We start from the raw sequence: 17,712 nt of genomic DNA on the forward strand, positions 1-17,712 counted from the left end.
TTCAAAGTACATTTGAAACACAAGCATCCATAGTTACTATGGTGAAGAAATATGAGTCTTAACAAATTCCTAGTAATCCGCATTAATTTCCTGAAAGGTGGAAAGGGTTTTACATTGTGTTTTTTAGCAGCATCAACATTGGGGCATCCTTCTTAGGTTACAGAAGTTGCTATGCCTTACTCAGAATAAAGACATAAATGTTCATGGACATGCAGGATTTAGTTGGGTTATGGAAATACGTCTTTTGACTAATGACTTTATCCTGAGAGGTTGTCAAATCTATTGTTTATTTGAAATGAAATTTGAAATGAAATGTCTGTAGCATTAAAATCTGGTAGGTTAAAAAATGAGTCCTTGTTTGAATATCTCCTCTGGATCCAAAAGTGCTGTGCCATCTTATATAACCACATATGCCTTTTGTGAAAATGTTAGATTGCCAACCTACCTACCATTGCCTGTTTTCTCTAGATATAAAAGATAATCAGATTTGGAAGGGGCCTTGTAGGTCATGTAGTCCAACCCCCTGCCCAAGCAGGAGACCCTACACCATTTCTGACAAATGGCAGTCCAATCTCTTCTTGAAAGTCTCAAGTGATGGCGCTCCCATCATGTATTGGACTTAGGCTCCCAAAAATGCTGGCTGGAGGTTATAGAAGTTGAAAGTCTGATGTAGAAGTAGTGCATCAACATGGGGAATAGTGGATAAGAGTGCTCTCAAGGTTGTTTAAGAAATTCAAACATCTAACCCAGTATCATGCCCCTTTGGAGTCTGACTCCGAGGGAGAGATAAAACAGCTGACAGGAAGTGGGAGTGTGGCTCCGTTGGTTGTGGAGAAAACTGGGAAAGGGCACAGGCCGGATGGGCATTCAGAGGAAGACCCAGGCCCATCCCCTCTTCATCCTAGGGCACGCAGGGAGGAGCAGATAAGGGAGAAACGTGAGTGGTGTGGTCTACGGGGGAGGAAGGGGCCCTGATCCCCTTCATGGGCTGCAGCTGGGAGGACTGTTTAAAAGGACAAACTGTGCATGGCAAAGTTGCTGGAAGCAAAGTGTGCATTATTCTTGTCGGAGCTTATCTGTGTTTTGGCTTCCTCCCAACTGTGGTTGCTGGTTATCTGGTAGAAGTCTGCAATTAATCATCCTTGCCTGCCATAGTAATTCCTTCAGTGTGGTTTGTGTTGGGTTTTTTATTTCGAATTAACTTTACTTTGGGTACGGATTGCATTTACATCCTCCGTAAGCTGTTTTCTTTAAGAGTTTGATATCCAGTCGAGGAAAATTGGGCATTGGGGCCAAGTTGGAGGCATTAAAGGGACTTTCTTCTATTTTTGTGACTTGGTTATTTTTGTGTCACGCCCCAGGTCATCATACCCAGAGAGCCTTCTCTTTGAAGTCTAAGAAAGGTTTAACCTTAACATTGACTAATTAACATATAATTACATATAATTAACTAAATTAACTAACATATAATTAATTAACCTTAACATATGTTCATCCTTCAGTTTAGCCATTCTAGAGTAAGTATGGTTTCTCAATTTCCAACTAACATTATTTTAATTTTAAAACCCATTTATCCTTCCTGAAAGGATTTTTTTGATAGGGAAATTGTCCATCGTAAATGTAGATATGCAACAGCATATTCAGTGTTTCCTTTGTTCTCTTACTCTGCATAGGAAATTCTTATTTTAATATGCTAAATTATTTTTTAAATTGTCAAATATGGAGACTTACTGTAATTTTGAAAGCTTTCAGTAAAACGAACAAAATAATTAGTCTGACCCACACATTTGCTTTGTAGCGATGTCCTTGCCTTGCCCATCTTTAAGCAAGAAGAATCCAGCTTGCCTACTGACAATGAGAACAAAATTCTGCCCTTTCAGTATGTATTGTGTGCTGCCACTTCTCCTGCTGTAAAACTTCACGATGAAACACTCACCTATCTCAACCAAGGTAAGCTACATTTCTCTTTTGCTAGAATACGAGGTGGGCAAAAGCTGCTTTATAGTTCTGGGTTCATATCAGTGTAAGTTGGCTGCTCAAACTAACTTTAATAAAAGGTGAAATTCCAACAGGAAGGGTGAAGAGCAAACAGTAGAGTTTTTTTAAATTGAATTGAAATTCTTATGTGTTGTTGTCCCGTAAAACTCTCAAAGCATTTTATAGTAAAGCTTAAAAAATAGTTGCAAATACAAGAATCCTAGGCATGACTGTTTCATATGATTCATGGACTTGGAAATACCTGACAAAGCAGTGCAATTGCCTAACAATGTGCAATTTATAATCTCTCAGTCAGTTTAGCCTTGGTTACTGTCAGTTGAATGTCAACTTTGATAAACCTTAATTTATGTGATACTTTCTGTATTCATGTAACTTTTGACACTCCTCACATATTTATGCAGCTAATTTGAAAAAGGTTGGTAATAATTCTGGCATTGGCATATTAAATGGCTGTATGCAGACATTATTAGAAGTGTTATTCAGTTATTCAGTTAACATGACTTGAAACTGCATCAATCTATAGTATCTTGTAATTGGATCAGTGTAACTGGAGAGGTAAAAGGAGATTAGTTGATATCCCTGTTTTTACATTTCTCATAGTTTAATACAGTTCAGTGTAACATAACTTGCCACCATATTTCAAGACAGTTCTGGTTTAATCAAGTTCAGACTTAACAAAACGTAGATTATTCTAAAAGGAGTATATAGTGATACAGATATACTTTCACACGATGCCCTGTTTCATTGCTTCTTATACATTCTGGGGACAGTTAGATGCTTACTTTTTCTTACTGACTGAGACAGCCAATCCTTTTTTTCTTTAAAGTATAACTGCAAATATATTTTCTTTTTCAGGTCAGTCTTATGAAATCAGAATGCTGGATAACAGGAAAATGGGGGAATTGCCTGAACTAAATGGGAAGCTTGTAAAGGTATGTAATAATCTGTCTTCTCCCAAAATATGTGAGAGAACTTAATCACATTTCAATAAACATGAAGGTAATAAATGATAATACTGGTAAATTATGCAAAGTGATGCAGTCACTTACACCATTCCAACAAATCCTGGTGGTGATGTTAAAAATGGCAATTTACTGGGCAGCAAAATGAACGATTAGTGGGTGATAAATTATGTGCGTAGGCCACTGATGAATGAGAAGTTCTCGCTACTCAAAGCATAAATATTGGAAAGTTAATAAATAAGGCAGAGGAAATTTGTATCTCTTAGAATGTTAGATTTCACCGAATCTTCCAAAGACATATCAGTTAAAAAGATTGTCAGATGATCTTGAATCAAGATTGTGAATGTGTGGTTTGGCACAGTTTAGTAATATAGTAAGTATAATATTATAATAAAAGATGATTTTTTTTTAAAGAAGGAAGGCAAAATAGCATAAAACGCAAGTGGGACACTTTTTTTCACTATCTCACTATTTTTGCTTTGCATGAAGCTCAGGAGGCAGTAGAAGATTCAGCATCAAAGAAAGATAAAAGAATAACTTTAGCTGCAGTCTTGCTTTACAGTATGTTTACCCAAACATGCAGGAAAATTTAGTAATGTTTAGACAGCAGACAGGAACAAATGTTCTTTTTTATCTACTGCTGGAAGACAAACTGAAGTAATATGCAAAGTAGGAAAATTTCCCCATTGCAAACCCCCTTGTTTTAGATTCAGGTTAAAACACACACTACCTTAGATAGCAAAAGTATTTATTTAACTAAGTAAACTTTTGACTTTTGAAGTCTCTTGGCGGTTAAGAATTAAAATAGCTTTAAAATCAATATATTAAAACAGTTAAAATAGCAGTGTAAATTTATCATTCTTATAAACATAATTATAAATAAAATTGGTTATGAAGGTTTTTTTTAAAAGCTAATGAAGTTGACAGCCCCCTGGACCTTTTGAGAAGTACACTTGAAAGAACTGAAATGGCAATAGAGAAGGCTTTGACCCCAGGACCTCCAAATCAGCTGGCAGCAACTCCAGAGGAAGTTCAATAAGGTTACTATAGGGGGAAAAAAAAAAGATTTCCCAGATAGCTTGTACCCAGGAGTGGGCTTCAAAAATGTTAGCCACGGGTTCTCTGCCTGGTTGCTCGGTGGACGTGGCCATGGTGGCATGCCCTAGTCAGCCTCCTGCACCATGGGGGGGGGGGCGTTTTTGCCCTCCTCCGGCTTCGGAGGCTCTCTGGAAGCCAGAAATGGGCCCGTTTCCAGCCTTCCCGAACTTCCGGGAGGCCCATTTTTTTGCCCTCTCCAGCCTCTGCCCGAGCCCTGCACTACCTGCATCCAAAATGGGCCACGTGGGGACTCCGGGGAGGGGAGGGGTGGGTGGGGCCAGCCAAGAGTGGGATATGGGGGTTTTCCAAACTGCACAGAATCTTAGCTAGGGGCTCTCCTGGCCCCTCCGAACCCCCAGCAACCCACCCCTGCTTGTACCTAATCTACATAAGGTTTTAAAAATTGATATCTACCACATTATGTTTTTTTGGGGGGGGTATCAACAGGCAGCCACTTCAATACTTTTCAACCCAAGTGTAATATGGTCTCTGCATTTTTACTAACGCCAGCCTGGGTATTGGTTATTCTATGTTATGAAATTTATAACATGAGCTTGGAAATTTTCCTAAAACAGAATGATATTCTGGACAAAACACACTAGCGTGGAAGGTACATGAACGTTTTCGTTGAGCTGTTAAACAATTTCTTAGATATAATCATGGCTTTGTTTTAAATTTATATAAGTAACTGTCTTTTTCTGTCTGGCTATAGCTTATACTTGAATAAGTTTATTAATATAAAAATCTGGGGACATATAAAATGTTACTGCCATGAAAAATATTTTATTCAAAGATTCCTGTTTAGTAACTCCTTACGTAAATTAAACAGAGCCAATTTGGTTTAATAGTTAAAGGCATTAGACTAGAAACCAAGAGATTAAAGATCAGTCCTGCCTTAGGCCCAAAACCAGCTGGTTGACTTTGGGGCAGTCACTCTCTGTCAGCTCTAGGAAGACAAACTACTTCCTAAAATATTGCCAAGAAAACCGCAGGGATTTTGTCCAGATTGTTGCCAGGAGTCAAGACTGACTTGAAGGCACACACACAAAGATTAATTAAGCAGTAGGTAAGATAACAGATGACAACAAATGAGTGCTACATGTAGCATTTTTCTTGTGTGTATGTGTACTTCAGCCAAATATATTACCTATGTTACAGATAATGAGTCTGTTGCTAACAGTTGATTCTTAGGCATTTTTTAACGCCTGGAAATCTAAGCTTTTTGAGTTATCACATTTTGGGCCTTGATATAGAATGTGAATTCATTATATCATCTACTATTGAATAATAACGATAGTTTCCCTCCTCTGAATACCATGATAGTCTCTAGCCCTTTGGCCCCTGGAGTGCTTAGAAATCATGGAAGTATTCAGTCAGGGGTGGGATGCTACCGGTTCTGCCCGGCTCTATAGAACCGGTAGCTCTGAAGAGCAGCAGACACAGAACCGGTTATGTGTCTGCTGCTGTTTGGCCCGCCCACCCGCCCGGGCTGTTATCTAACCTTTATTTCCTGCTTTTTCAACCTCAGCTGCTTTGTGCGGCACAGCTGAGGTTGAAAAAGCAGTAAAAAAGTGGTTTTTCAAATGCTGCGCACCTGCGTGCAGAGCTTATCAGCTGTCTGGGCGGCACAGCTTTAGGTGTATTACACCGCGCGCAGCAAAACGTAATCAACGAACCAGTAGTAACACCGGTTGAATCCCACCCCTGTATTCAGTGCCTTGGGGATGCTCCCTATAAGAATAACCTTACTGGAAATCTTATTTTGTTGTCATTGCTGGTGCTGAATTACAAGGCACATCCAAATAGATCGCATGATACACATCTCTCCGTGGGAATGCTAAATTGTGACAAATAATCATGAAAGTACAGGTAGTCCTTGGGTTACATTGGCGACTGGCACCAGAATTTCTTTTGCTAAGCAATGCAATCATAAAGAGCAATGTCACATGACTGCATCACTTAGTGACGGCAATCCCAACAGTCTCAGTTACTATCATAATCACGGGACTATGAGTGTTGTCAAATAAGCAAGAGGTGGAAGTCTCAGGCATGATGAAAGGTGGGTAGGAGGGGTACTGCAAGTGCTATCGAGTGCAGGAGGGGATGCAGCTGCTATGGGGGAGCAGGGGTTCTGTGCCAGACACTACAGACAAAAGGACGGCTGGACTGGGAGTAACTTCCAACTTCCTGCTGGCTTCCCCATTGACTTTCATTGTGTGAAACTGACAGAGAACGTCAGAAATGGCCTCATGGCTTGTGGCAATGTTTTAATTGTGAGCCAGGCACCGAGTGCCTAGATTGCTATCACATAACTGCGGGACCTGCCACAGCTAGAATTCTGAGGACTGATTGTAAGGACTCTTTTTCAGCACTGTCATAATTTTGAATGGCCAATTTTGAGTGGTTGTAACCAGAGGACTACCTGTGAACCGTAATTCAAATGTCTTGGATAGAACATCCACTCCAAAGCAAAAACTTTTTACCGAAACCTGTTCATGCATTCCTTTGACTCATGTTTAGCAGTTGATTTATAATCATATTTGAACTAATCCTTGGAGAAATTTGGAACCTTTTCACACATTGCTCTAGTCTTCTGCTTTAGAATGCAATGCTGTGTGGATCTTGGCTTTTATGTCTTGCCATAAATAGAAACATGAATCTGAATTGATGATTGATGTAAGTGTTAAGCAAAATATTTTCCATCTAAGGGCATATTTTTGGAAAATGCTTCCAAGAATCATCTTGTCTCCAATCATTGATTGATTTTCTTTTCAACCTACTTGCATTTCAACATGTTGATTATATTCAATGAGAAGTTCTTTTGTTTCTTAGAGTATATTTAGAGTGGTGTTCCATGATCGGCGGCTGCAGTATACAGAGCATCAACAGTTGGAGGGCTGGAGGTGGAACAGGCCAGGGGACAGGATACTGGATATTGGTGAGTTTTTTTCAGTAAATCTGGACTACTATTATGTTACAGCTTTTGGAAAGCATTTATCAGCTTACTTTCCGTTATTGCTTTCGTAAAGTAGTTTTCCTCCTTGGTTTACATCACTTGAACCTATATTACTTTCCAATGGAAGATTTATTTTTGACTGCTTGGACAGACCACCTTGAGTGGTTTGCCCTATAAACCATTTTATGTCACAATTTTGTGCTCTGTTCAGGCTGCATTATTGCTTGGATTGCATTGTTTAGCCACTTGGGGCTAAAATCCCCTTCTCGCAGAATCAGAGAACATTTTAGGTTTTTCTGGCTTCATATTCCTTACTATTAATCAGTTGAAAGCTGCTTTAAATGAGGAAAGCATATCTTCTTTCATTTGTGCACTGTATTCCCCTAATTATTTAGTTCATCAGAATATTCTATATAGGTAAGGAATTATAGCAGCAATCCTGGTTTTTTGGCCTAGAAACAAGGTGGATTGAATTTCTGAGTAAAGGGATTCCAGTGTTTTTAGTGAAAGTTAAGACCTGTGTAAAATTCTTAAAAAGAGTTTCACCCTGTCTCCTTTTTTTACACAGTTGTGTTATGTGTAATCATAGCTTTTGTTTTTATTTGAGAGTGACTTGACGAAAATGTCCTTACAAGTCCTCTGTTTACTAGAAATGTTGAATTTTTGCTAGCTCTCCATTGAGAAAGAAAGAAAAATACTAACTCGTACTTATAGATAGAAATCAGAGAGTTGAAATTGAGAAAGCCTTGCTAAGTTAAGTTGAAATGTGGGAAAGCCTTGATAAGTTGGAGGAAGCAGATCATGGCCATTTAAAATACAAGGATTTTTATTCAAACGATTTGAAGAATTTTCTATTCCTTTTTAACTTGGCTTGGAACATCTCATATATTGATACAGTCTTTGCACATGCACATTTTTCAGGTTATTTCCCAATTTATAAACCCTTTTTTCTCTTATTATTAATTTATGCTATAGTTATCCTATATCATAAATTTATGTGTCTTCAGTTCAGCTTTGATTCTTGGCAACTATCTGTACTAGTCCCTGCAGTTTTCTTGGCAGGATTTCTTGGAAGTGGTTTGCCCTTGTTTCTTTCCTAGGGCTGAGAGAAAATGACTGGCCTAAGGAGATCCAACTGGCTTCATGCCTAAGGCAGGTCTAGAACTTATGGTCTTCCAATTTCTAGCCTGATACCTTAACCACCAAACTTGTTCTCTGATAACTTTGGTCACTCACAAAAGTCTTCCCTTGAACTGAGGCACGAATGGCCAAAGAGATGATGCCTATAGTTCAATTAAATCATACATATAATTAGCTTGGTAAACTATTTTGCTTTTCGTTTGTCCCTTGGATTGCATTCTGAAAACTTGCTGATTCCAACATACTTAATTGTTTTACTTGTACATGAATATCATAGGTAGTTCCGATTCAGCAAGATGGTTGCTTGTGGGTACAGTTCATATTTTGATTGTAGAATCTTGACATTAGTTGTTATATTATTTTGCTTAAACTGGAATGGACCTATTAAGTATTATCTTCTGTGCTAAAGTGTGTCTAATTTTTGTTGTCTTTAGATATTCCAATGTCTGTGGGTATAATAGATCCCAGAGCAAATCCAACACAGTTGAATACAGTAGAGTTTCTTTGGGATCCTTCAAAGAGAACTTCCGTATTTATTCAGGTAAATCAAGAAGAGTCATGTTTTGTGAGGTGAATAGCCATATAGACATTGATTGATTAGTTGATTGATTGAGATAGATAGATAGATTGATTGATTGATTTTTTGACATTTTGAGAGAGTAGCCTATTTACTATAATTTAACCCAATCTACAGGACAAATATTAGAAAGGGAGAAGAAAATATCAGACCTTTTCAGAAGGACAGACATACTACATTTAGGCAATTGAGAAATTTAGAACTGACATATAATATAATATCTGACATATATAATATCTGATCTATCTGATCCTTAAACTCTAAGGAATATTGCAGACTTCCTTAGCTTTACACCTTGTTGACATAGGCAATTATTAGAAGCATGGTATCAAAGCTATGAATTGCTGAACTTTCCTGCAAAGTTCATAGGTGAACTGTGAAATGAATTTATTTCTGAATCAGAGGTTAATATTCATCATGCAAATTCCCACTCTTAATAATGTGTCCCTAGCCTAGAGCAACTTCCTTGATCATATTCCTGAAATTATGCAGTGTTATTTTTACTGCTACTTCTGTCTCTTTTTTTCATCTTAAAACTTCTCGTCATAGATCCCTTATGGTTCTCAAGGGTAAAAATAACCAAGGGAAAAGTTAAAAAAAAGAAGTGTAGATTTCACACATGCACAAAATGCCTTCCAGTGTCCTAAGTGATTTGTGCTTTTTTTTATTTTACACTGTTCACATATCTTTATGTCAGAGAAAAATGTTTCACTTTCCATCCCAACATAAATGCATACCAAAATAAAGCTTTATACATACTATCAGAATTATTATTTGTTTAAAAAAGATTAGAAGCTTCTAAACAAAGCAAGAACCCAGTTTATTTTCCTTAGACTTTAAAACAAGTTTTTCAATGTTGTGGATTTCATATATGCATTCCATTTCCTTATTTCTTTATCACAGTTAAAATATTAACTTGGTTCATACATATAGAATTTTAAACCAAGGTATATTATTGTGATCTGGACCACACACATTTCTTAGCCACAATAGTGAATTGGAACATCCCATTAAGCCAAAAACTAAAAATCATTATGGTTTAGCACAATGTCTAAATCACTCAGTAAAAGAACTCTTATCTTCTTTTCTTTGGATTGGCTGCTTCTTTTCTTGCACAATTTCTCTTCTTTTTCAGCAGTCAAAACAGTGCTCTGTCCAGGTTCCAATCATGGCTTCATACCATTGTTAGCATTAACTTGGTGCTAGCATTAATAGAAATCATAGTGTCTGTAAGGCCGAGGATAGGAAATAGATCTCTGCTTGATATCTTCCAGATCTTTTAAGAGATTATGGAGCTTCAAATTGGACATACCTGATTGAAGTACAGGTAGTCCTCAATGTATGACCACAATTGAGGTAAAAATTTATGTTGCTAAGTGAGTCAATTGTTCAGTTAGTTTTGCCCCATTTTATGACCTTTCTTGCCTCAGTTGTTAAGTGAGTCACTTCCGTTGTTAAATTAGTAGCACAGTTACTAAAGGAATCTGGCTTCCCCGTTGACTTTGCTTGTCAGAAGGTCACGAAAGATTATCATGTGATCCCGGGACACTGCAAATGTCATAAATATGAACCCGTTGCAAGCATCTGAATTTTGATCATGTGACCATGGGGATACTTCAATGGTTGTCAGTGTAAAAAACTGTCATAAATCACTTTTTTAGATGCCGTTGTTAACTTCGAGCGGTCATTAAAGGAACTGTTATAGGTCGAGGACTACCTGTACTGCATAGTTTACTAAAAAAATAACTTGGGCTGCACTTAAGTTTTAGAAGAGAAATAAGTGACATGTTTTGATGTACTCCAGGCCTGATTCCTGTTCTCCATTCTCCTTGGGGGACATGCAGGGGTGATTTCTGCCTAGATGTGAAATATGGTGTATTAAGCACATTTTTATTTTTATTTTATTTTTTTGTTGGTCAGGCCTAGTATTTTGCCTGGTTGGTTTAAAGAGAGAAAGCAACTATTAACACTTTGCAGAAATTGCCTTTCCCCCAGTGGTGGGATTCAAATTTTTTTTACTACAGTTCTGTGGGCATAGCTTGGTGGGCATAACGGGAAGGTTACTGCAAAATCCCCATTCCCTCCCCACCTCACTAACCTGCTTTCCAGCTCCATTTTCCTGCGCAGGGCAACAAAAGAAGACCCAGCTGCTCAGCTGGAACTTGGGAGGCAGAGAATAGGTGGGGGCGGGGCCAGTCGGAGCTGGTATTTGCCGGTTTTCCGAACTACTCAAAATTTCAGCTACTGGTTCTCCAGAACTGGTCAGAACCTGCTGAATAGCACCTCTGCTTCCCCCCTCTTCCAAATGACTTCTTTATGTGCTTTTTGGTTTGCTATACAGATAAAATCTCAGGCTTTGTTAGAACTGACATGGACATACACCGAAAGTTTAATTGTTACTCTGCGTTGTACGAGCATCACTATTGCACTGTAGCAGTTCAGAGCATATTTTTGCCTCTCTTTTACAGGTACATTGCATCAGTACAGAGTTCACTATGAGGAAGCACGGTGGTGAGAAAGGGGTGCCCTTCAGAGTCCAGATCGACACCTTCAAAGAAAATGAAAATGGGGAATACACAGAGCATTTGCATTCTGCCAGTTGCCAGATCAAAGTCTTCAAGGTATTGCCTGTGTTTTAAGATACATAATGCAGGAACAAAAGCTGGAGAGCACAGATCCTGGTTTTCTTAGCATCCTGCTGATAAAAAAAAAGCTTGTGGGAGTTAAATTATTTCGTAAGAAGGCAAAACAGAATTGTGGCATAACCTTTGTTTATCATCATTCAACCTGGTGTCCTGGCACCCCTTTATCCTTAATATAGTCCACTATTCTGGCATGATTTAATGTTCAAATACCTTTCTGTAGTTTAAAGCAGGGGTCCCCAACCACCGGGCCCCGGACTGGTACCGGTCCATGGATCACTTTCTACCGGGCCGCCAGTTTGCTGGGTGCCACCATCTTGTTTCGACGAGAAAGTGCTTCCGGGTGAGCTTTTCCAGTTGGAAAGCGGCGTTTGGGTCCAGAAGGAATCCTCACGCCTTAGTTTCATCGGGGGGCGGGGCGGCTTCGAACGAAGAGCCGTCCCGATGGCAGAGGAGATTAAGAAAGCACAAAAAAGGACAAAAAAGGTACAAAGGAGGAGTTGAAGGTGGTGGGGAGAACCGGGGGATGGCTGGCTAGCCGGTCGCTCGGCTCGCCTTGACTTGTCATGCGTGCTGATGCCGGTACCGGGCCACGGATCATTTTGTGATGCCGGTACCGGGCCGTGGCACAAAAAAGGTTGGGGGCCACTGGTTTAAAGTTAAGCAAAGGGGAAACTTCATTAAATTCTCCTGCTTGCTCTATTGTCGTCTTTATGTTGGCTATCTGATCTCATATCCTTCGGCCTTTTTTTAAACTTGCCTATTCATTCTGCATTTCTTTCTTTATATATGACTTCATTCTTCATTAGAAGATCTTAATCAAAACTTACTTACATTAGTGTTGCTAAAGTTACAACACTGAAGAATAACTTTGCTTCCATTACCATTTGATGTTGGAAAGATTTCAGATTTATCACATTAGATTGTCGGAGTGTGCTCATTTGGTTTTAATTAATTCTCTGACTCTGTATCGGAAAGCGTCTGTTAAGATTTAATGAAGGATTTTAAAATTAGGTGGAATAATTTCTTATATAAAATGTGCTTTTGGTATTTTTTTTAATCTGTTGGTTTTCTCATTTCTTTTTTCTTCTCTTTTATATCCTTTCGTGTATGCTAATAAAACTAGTACGTTTATCCAATCCAGATAATCCTGTATTTGCAAGTTCTTCTATTTTTCCAACTTTTGCATTCTAAATATCTTGATAGTACAGGTTGTCCTTGATTTCTAGCACTAGCACTAGCACTTAGACTTATATACCACTTCACAGTGCTCTACAACCTTCTCTAAGTGGTTTAGAGTCAGCATATTGCCCCCAACAATCTGGGTTCTTATGTCATTTAACTGTTCTAAGTTACAAAGTTACACAGAAATGCCCGTAAAGCGCTTCTGGCCATCTTATGCTTCATCTATTATGTTTTAATATTGCTTTGATAGTTTCAATTTGATTTGTGGTTTTAACTTTCCATGTACCTATTGCATGTGTCCTTGTAAAAAGTAGTTCTCTTTCAGTACAATGGCATCATCAATGACCAGAGGGCCTTGTGGTTTTGATTTGATCACATCATGCCATTCCAGGCCTCCTTGAGAAAGTTCTGTGTTCTTCCTCAACAACTCAAACAATGTTTTTCAATGTGGTGCTCTTACCATATGATAACCAAATTTATAAATGTTTTGGTTATCCCAAAGGCGCTTTCTTCAAGAGGCAACTGGACTTTCTGGTTTTTCTTTGAAGGCGTTTCACTTCTCATCCAAGAAGCTTCTTCAGCTCTGGAGAGATGAGAAATGAAACGTCTTCAAAGAAAAAAACAGAAAGTCCAGTTGCCTCTTGAAAAAAGCGCCTTTGGAACAACCATAACTTGGATGACTGAGAATCTCCATAGACAGGATTCAGTTATGGCTACAAAGTTTCCTGGCAACAATATAGAAAAGATTTGCCTTCTTCTAGCTTTAGTTTTGGAACTCCTTCTTTTAAATGGCACCGTCCTCGTGACTGCTCTGACTCTCATTGTGGATACCTTCCCATTTACTTTCACCCTTTTCAACTTTATCATCAAGGGAAGCCATACCAGCAGCTTCCATTCTAATCAGCATCACTCTTACAGTAGCTGAAATCACTGAATCTTCCTATCACTCTTATCAGCAATAGCGAAGTGGTATGAATCAGCCTAAGTGCTTAGGAGGGAGAAGCTAGGATTCTAATATTCCTAGTTTTTAGATGTAAACGGAATGAGACACAAGGCTGAATTATATGTGTGTGCAGTATTGGATTACCTCCTACAATGGAACTTGGAATTCTTAATTTAATAAGAATCGTAAAACGGAGAAGTGTGATGGTTTTAATCTAATTCAGAACACAAGCTTTGTGTGCTACATCACATTAGACAGTGGGGAAGTCACATTTGCTGTATATCTGAGGCAGTATTACACAACACAGAATTTTGAGAGCAAAAGGTTTCGTGAAGTGGTAAGCAATCTCTCACCTTCACCACTTTTATTCCAGCACTCGCTACCAAGACATTTCTTTTATTAGAAATTATTGTATACCTGAAAAGAAAACTCCCAGGGGGCAAAGGATTTGTATTTTTTTGCTCTAAAAACAACACTCCATTAGTTTGTGTGCATCTGGGACAGGCCTGGTTAAGCAGATTGTTCCTCTGTGATCACGTTTGGTTTAACCTGATGATCCTGCAGATAGTACCCACACTTCTGTTACAATTATTCAAACAGATTCCACAATGCTTGCACAGATAAACATCTACAGTATAGGACTTTAGCAAGCGCGGGGAGGCAGTGGAACTGGTTTTTCATATTTGCATTAATTTTCAAAGTGAACTTTTACATCCAATGGGGAAGTGAATGTTACCATCTCTTGTGGACAGTGCTATATCCTTGTGAAAATTAATGCAAAATGTTTCACTTTTTTATATTAAACAGACACATCAGCTTTCTTATATCTGTGCCATTGAAATACTTGTTTTCTTAATAACTCGGAAAGAGTTCACAGCCTTTTTCGGGGGGACGACGACGACAAAAAAAGCAATTTCTGCAGCAAAACCTACATGTGTAATATATATAAGCTGCCCAAAATTCCTTATAGGGGAAATGGACAGCATAAAAAATAAAAAATAATAATAATAAAGTAAGTGAACAGATTTGTTAGCTTCTTCTAGATGAAAACATCCTGACTGGTTTCTGAATAACTTAACAACCACTTAGGCAGAATTCTACCATGGCAAAGACCCAGAATTATATAGCCAATGCCGCTTGTTCTTCCCTGGCTTTACACTTTGGAATAAGTTATAAACTTGATTTACAAATCAAAGTGGCTGAGCTAATGTCAAATAAACTACATGATGGTTTGTCGAAAGATATGAATCTAACTTGTCAGCTCTGATTGTGAGATGAAAGCAGGATCTTGAATAAGCCTGAGCATTGCTTAGCTTTGCTTTCTACTGCCTCTCAAATGCAGCAGTTTATTTTATTTATTTATTTAGCATATGGCATGAAGTGTGTGTGTGTGTGTGTGTGTGAGAGAGAGAGAGAGAGAGAGAGATGTGAACAATATAATATAGAAGATAATATATTTTTTAAAAAACATAAATTAAGTATGGACTACCTTCATGATAATATACTCTGGCCAATGTTCTGTCTTAACAGAACAGCTAAAGTATACACACACAGCAACCAAACTAAATATTGCATCCCTCATGGTCAAAACCTACAGAGGCACCAATGCAACAATTAATGGCAGAGGAATCACAACTCCCTATTACTGCCAAGTGTCATAGTGTATTTATATAAATATGTTTCAGCTTGTGTATCACAAATGGACACTGTGATGTCCTCACCAGCGGAAAACATATGCAGAGTGCTCTTTTCCTATATCCTACACATTAGTTTAATAAACATGTTTAATTTCCAGCCCAAAGGAGCAGATAGAAAACAAAAGACCGACAGAGAGAAAATGGAAAAGCGAACTCCTCATGAAAAGGAAAAATACCAACCTTCATATGAAACAACAATACTTACAGAGGTAAAAGAAGAAATCTGTGAACAAAACACTTTGGCTAGGATTCAAGAAAGATGGTTGTTCATATGCTCACAGTGCTGTATTAATAACCAAATACTAATTTAGATCAGATACAAGTAACATTATAAATCAGGCTTTCCCAGTCTAATGCCCTTAGACAGTGTTGAATTACACAATAAGCATAGTTAATTATTTTGAAGATAAGATGTTTGGAAAGGATGAAAAGTCGGTTAAATTAGAATATGAGAGCTATAGTAAACAGATACCAGTCTTATACAGCAAATAAAATAATGCCAATGGCCAAAAAGTAATAATGTCTCTCTAGGAATCCATATGGCTTTCTTAGCAACCATACATATTAATTTGCCATTGTCATTTTCTGGAATTATTTTATTTTATTTCCCTAATCTAGCTAAAAGCCTGAGATTTGGGATTTCCTGGGATTTTTCCATTCAAGTATTAAGCAAATCTGATTGTGCTTACCATTCCAGGATCAAGCAGATGTTGCAACACAGATAAGCAGCTGAGGAGTATGCTCTTTCACCCAGCGAAAGTTATTATGCCAGGCTATTAATATCTCCTCAGGCCTGTTATATGATATATTCTATAGATGCATGACAAACGATAATAATAAAAAAATCCCTAAAGTGTGGCTATTCAGTCTTTGTGTGCTCCATGTTGTTTTCAAGCAAGATTGCTGACAGCCATTCATTCTGTGTTAGTACATCATTGCATCAGATTCCCAAATCATAAATCACTGGTGCAACTGTTGTATTCATAAATATCGAAAGATCTTAACCTGAGTCACAATTTGGTTAAAATACCATACAAGCACATTCAGCATTACCGTATTTGCCGAGCGTATAAGACGACTTTTTGCCCTGAAAACATGCCTCCAATTGGGGGTTGTCTTATATGCCGGGTCGTCTTATACGCCGGCAAATAGTAATTGGGAAGCACTGCGGCTGCCCGCGGCTGAGGCACTTTTGCGCACCGTGGAAGCGAATCCCGTGAAGCCGAAGGAGCAGCCAGCCTTCTCCCAGCTCCCAAGGAAGCAGGCTCGCACCGCCCGAGCTCCGCTGAGGTATCCGGCTTGGGCTGTCAGGAGTTGTTACCGCTGGCGCGCTCCGCGCAGCTCCAGTCCGCGTTGCCTCGGGAAGGAAAGGCAAAACCAGGAGCCGCTGCTGCCATTGCAAAGCGCCGCCGCGCTCTTCCTTTTGCCTTTCCCTTCCTGAGGCAACGCGGACTGGAGCCGCTGGAGCTGCGCGCCAGCGGTAACAACTCCTGACAGCCCCAGCCGATACCTCAGTGGAGCCCGGGCGGTGCGAGCCTCGCTTCCTTGGGAGCTGGGAGAAGGCTGGCTGCTCCTTTCGGCTTCACGGGATTCGCTTTCCACGGTGCACAAAAGTGCCTCAAAAAAAAAAAAAGTGCAAAAGTGGAAGGCGTGCGGAAGAGGGGGCGAGTATATAACAAACTATATTTTGAGTGGAAATGTTGGGGGTCGTCTTATACGCCGGGTCGTCTTATACGCCAGCATATACGGTACTTTATCCCTTCCATCCAGCATGATTGAGTGCAAAAAAAAAATGCTTTTTCAAATACTCTAGGATACAAATTTTATGAAAATAAATGAACATTTTTTTCATAGTTTCTCTTGAGAAGCAATCTTGCTTAAAAGCAACATGAAGCACACAAAGACTGCATAGCAAACTTTAGGGATTCCTTTTGAAAAAGATCAGTTGTACCTTTAACCTCAAAATAAGCCTTGTTTGCTGTAGCATTTCTGAAGGGAAAGCTTTAAATTGTGCCTCTAGCTTAGAATGAACAAAATGATTCAAATAAATGTATAGTTTTCCTCAGATAAATTGGATGTGCTTTTTTTTCACCTTTATTAAGAGCTGGGAAAGGGAAAAGCCATAGAAGCAAAAGGTGGGGAAGGCTGGATCCATTTGTATTCATCACTAGAAAATATGTGGCATGCAGACAGAAATATTGTGGAATATTCACATTAGAAGGTTTTTTCTTTTCTTCCAGTGCTCTCCATGGCCTGAAATCACATATGTCAACAATGTGCCATCACCTGGCTTTAGCAGCTCTCACAGCAGTTTCTCTATCAGTGAAGGGTAGGTTTATGCTTTTGTCTGTATTTTTTTTTTCAAAGGCCTCTCTATTTATTGGTTTCTTTATCCTAAGGCAGAGGTCTCTAAACTCGGCAACTTTAAGACTTGTGGACTCCAACTCCCAGAATTCTAGTCCACAAATCTTAAAGTTGCCAAGTTTGGGGACCCCACCCTAAGGGTTAGCAATT

At 38.9% G+C, this 17,712-nt stretch overlaps 1 protein-coding gene and 1 long non-coding RNA gene across 3 annotated transcripts in view; one reads left to right on the forward strand and one right to left on the reverse strand.

Moving 5' to 3' along the window:
• The window catches only part of TFCP2 (transcription factor CP2), a 42,540-nt gene that overhangs the window by 9,830 nt on the left and 14,998 nt on the right, over nucleotides 1-17,712 (forward strand). For both annotated transcript variants that reach the window (XM_087956339.1, XM_026677346.2), the window contains exons 3-9: nucleotides 1,799-1,950; nucleotides 2,854-2,930; nucleotides 6,891-6,996; nucleotides 8,589-8,695; nucleotides 11,200-11,352; nucleotides 15,297-15,407; nucleotides 17,439-17,527. In XM_087956339.1, coding sequence (XP_087812465.1) covers nucleotides 1,799-1,950; nucleotides 2,854-2,930; nucleotides 6,891-6,996; nucleotides 8,589-8,695; nucleotides 11,200-11,352; nucleotides 15,297-15,407; nucleotides 17,439-17,527 — 795 coding nt within the window. The remainder of the gene's footprint in view (nucleotides 1-1,798; nucleotides 1,951-2,853; nucleotides 2,931-6,890; nucleotides 6,997-8,588; nucleotides 8,696-11,199; nucleotides 11,353-15,296; nucleotides 15,408-17,438; nucleotides 17,528-17,712) is intronic.
• The window catches only part of LOC148132272 (uncharacterized), a 28,354-nt gene continuing 21,900 nt past the window's right edge, over nucleotides 11,259-17,712 (reverse strand). Inside the window, exon 3 of the long non-coding RNA XR_015747791.1 lies at nucleotides 11,259-11,426. This is a non-coding gene — a long non-coding RNA (uncharacterized LOC148132272). The remainder of the gene's footprint in view (nucleotides 11,427-17,712) is intronic.

Source organism: Notechis scutatus, chromosome 2 (genome assembly GCF_049901735.1).
Source record: "Notechis scutatus isolate UNSWTSFEM ecotype Mainland chromosome 2, rNotScu1.2, whole genome shotgun sequence".
NCBI lineage: Eukaryota > Metazoa > Chordata > Lepidosauria > Squamata > Elapidae > Notechis > Notechis scutatus.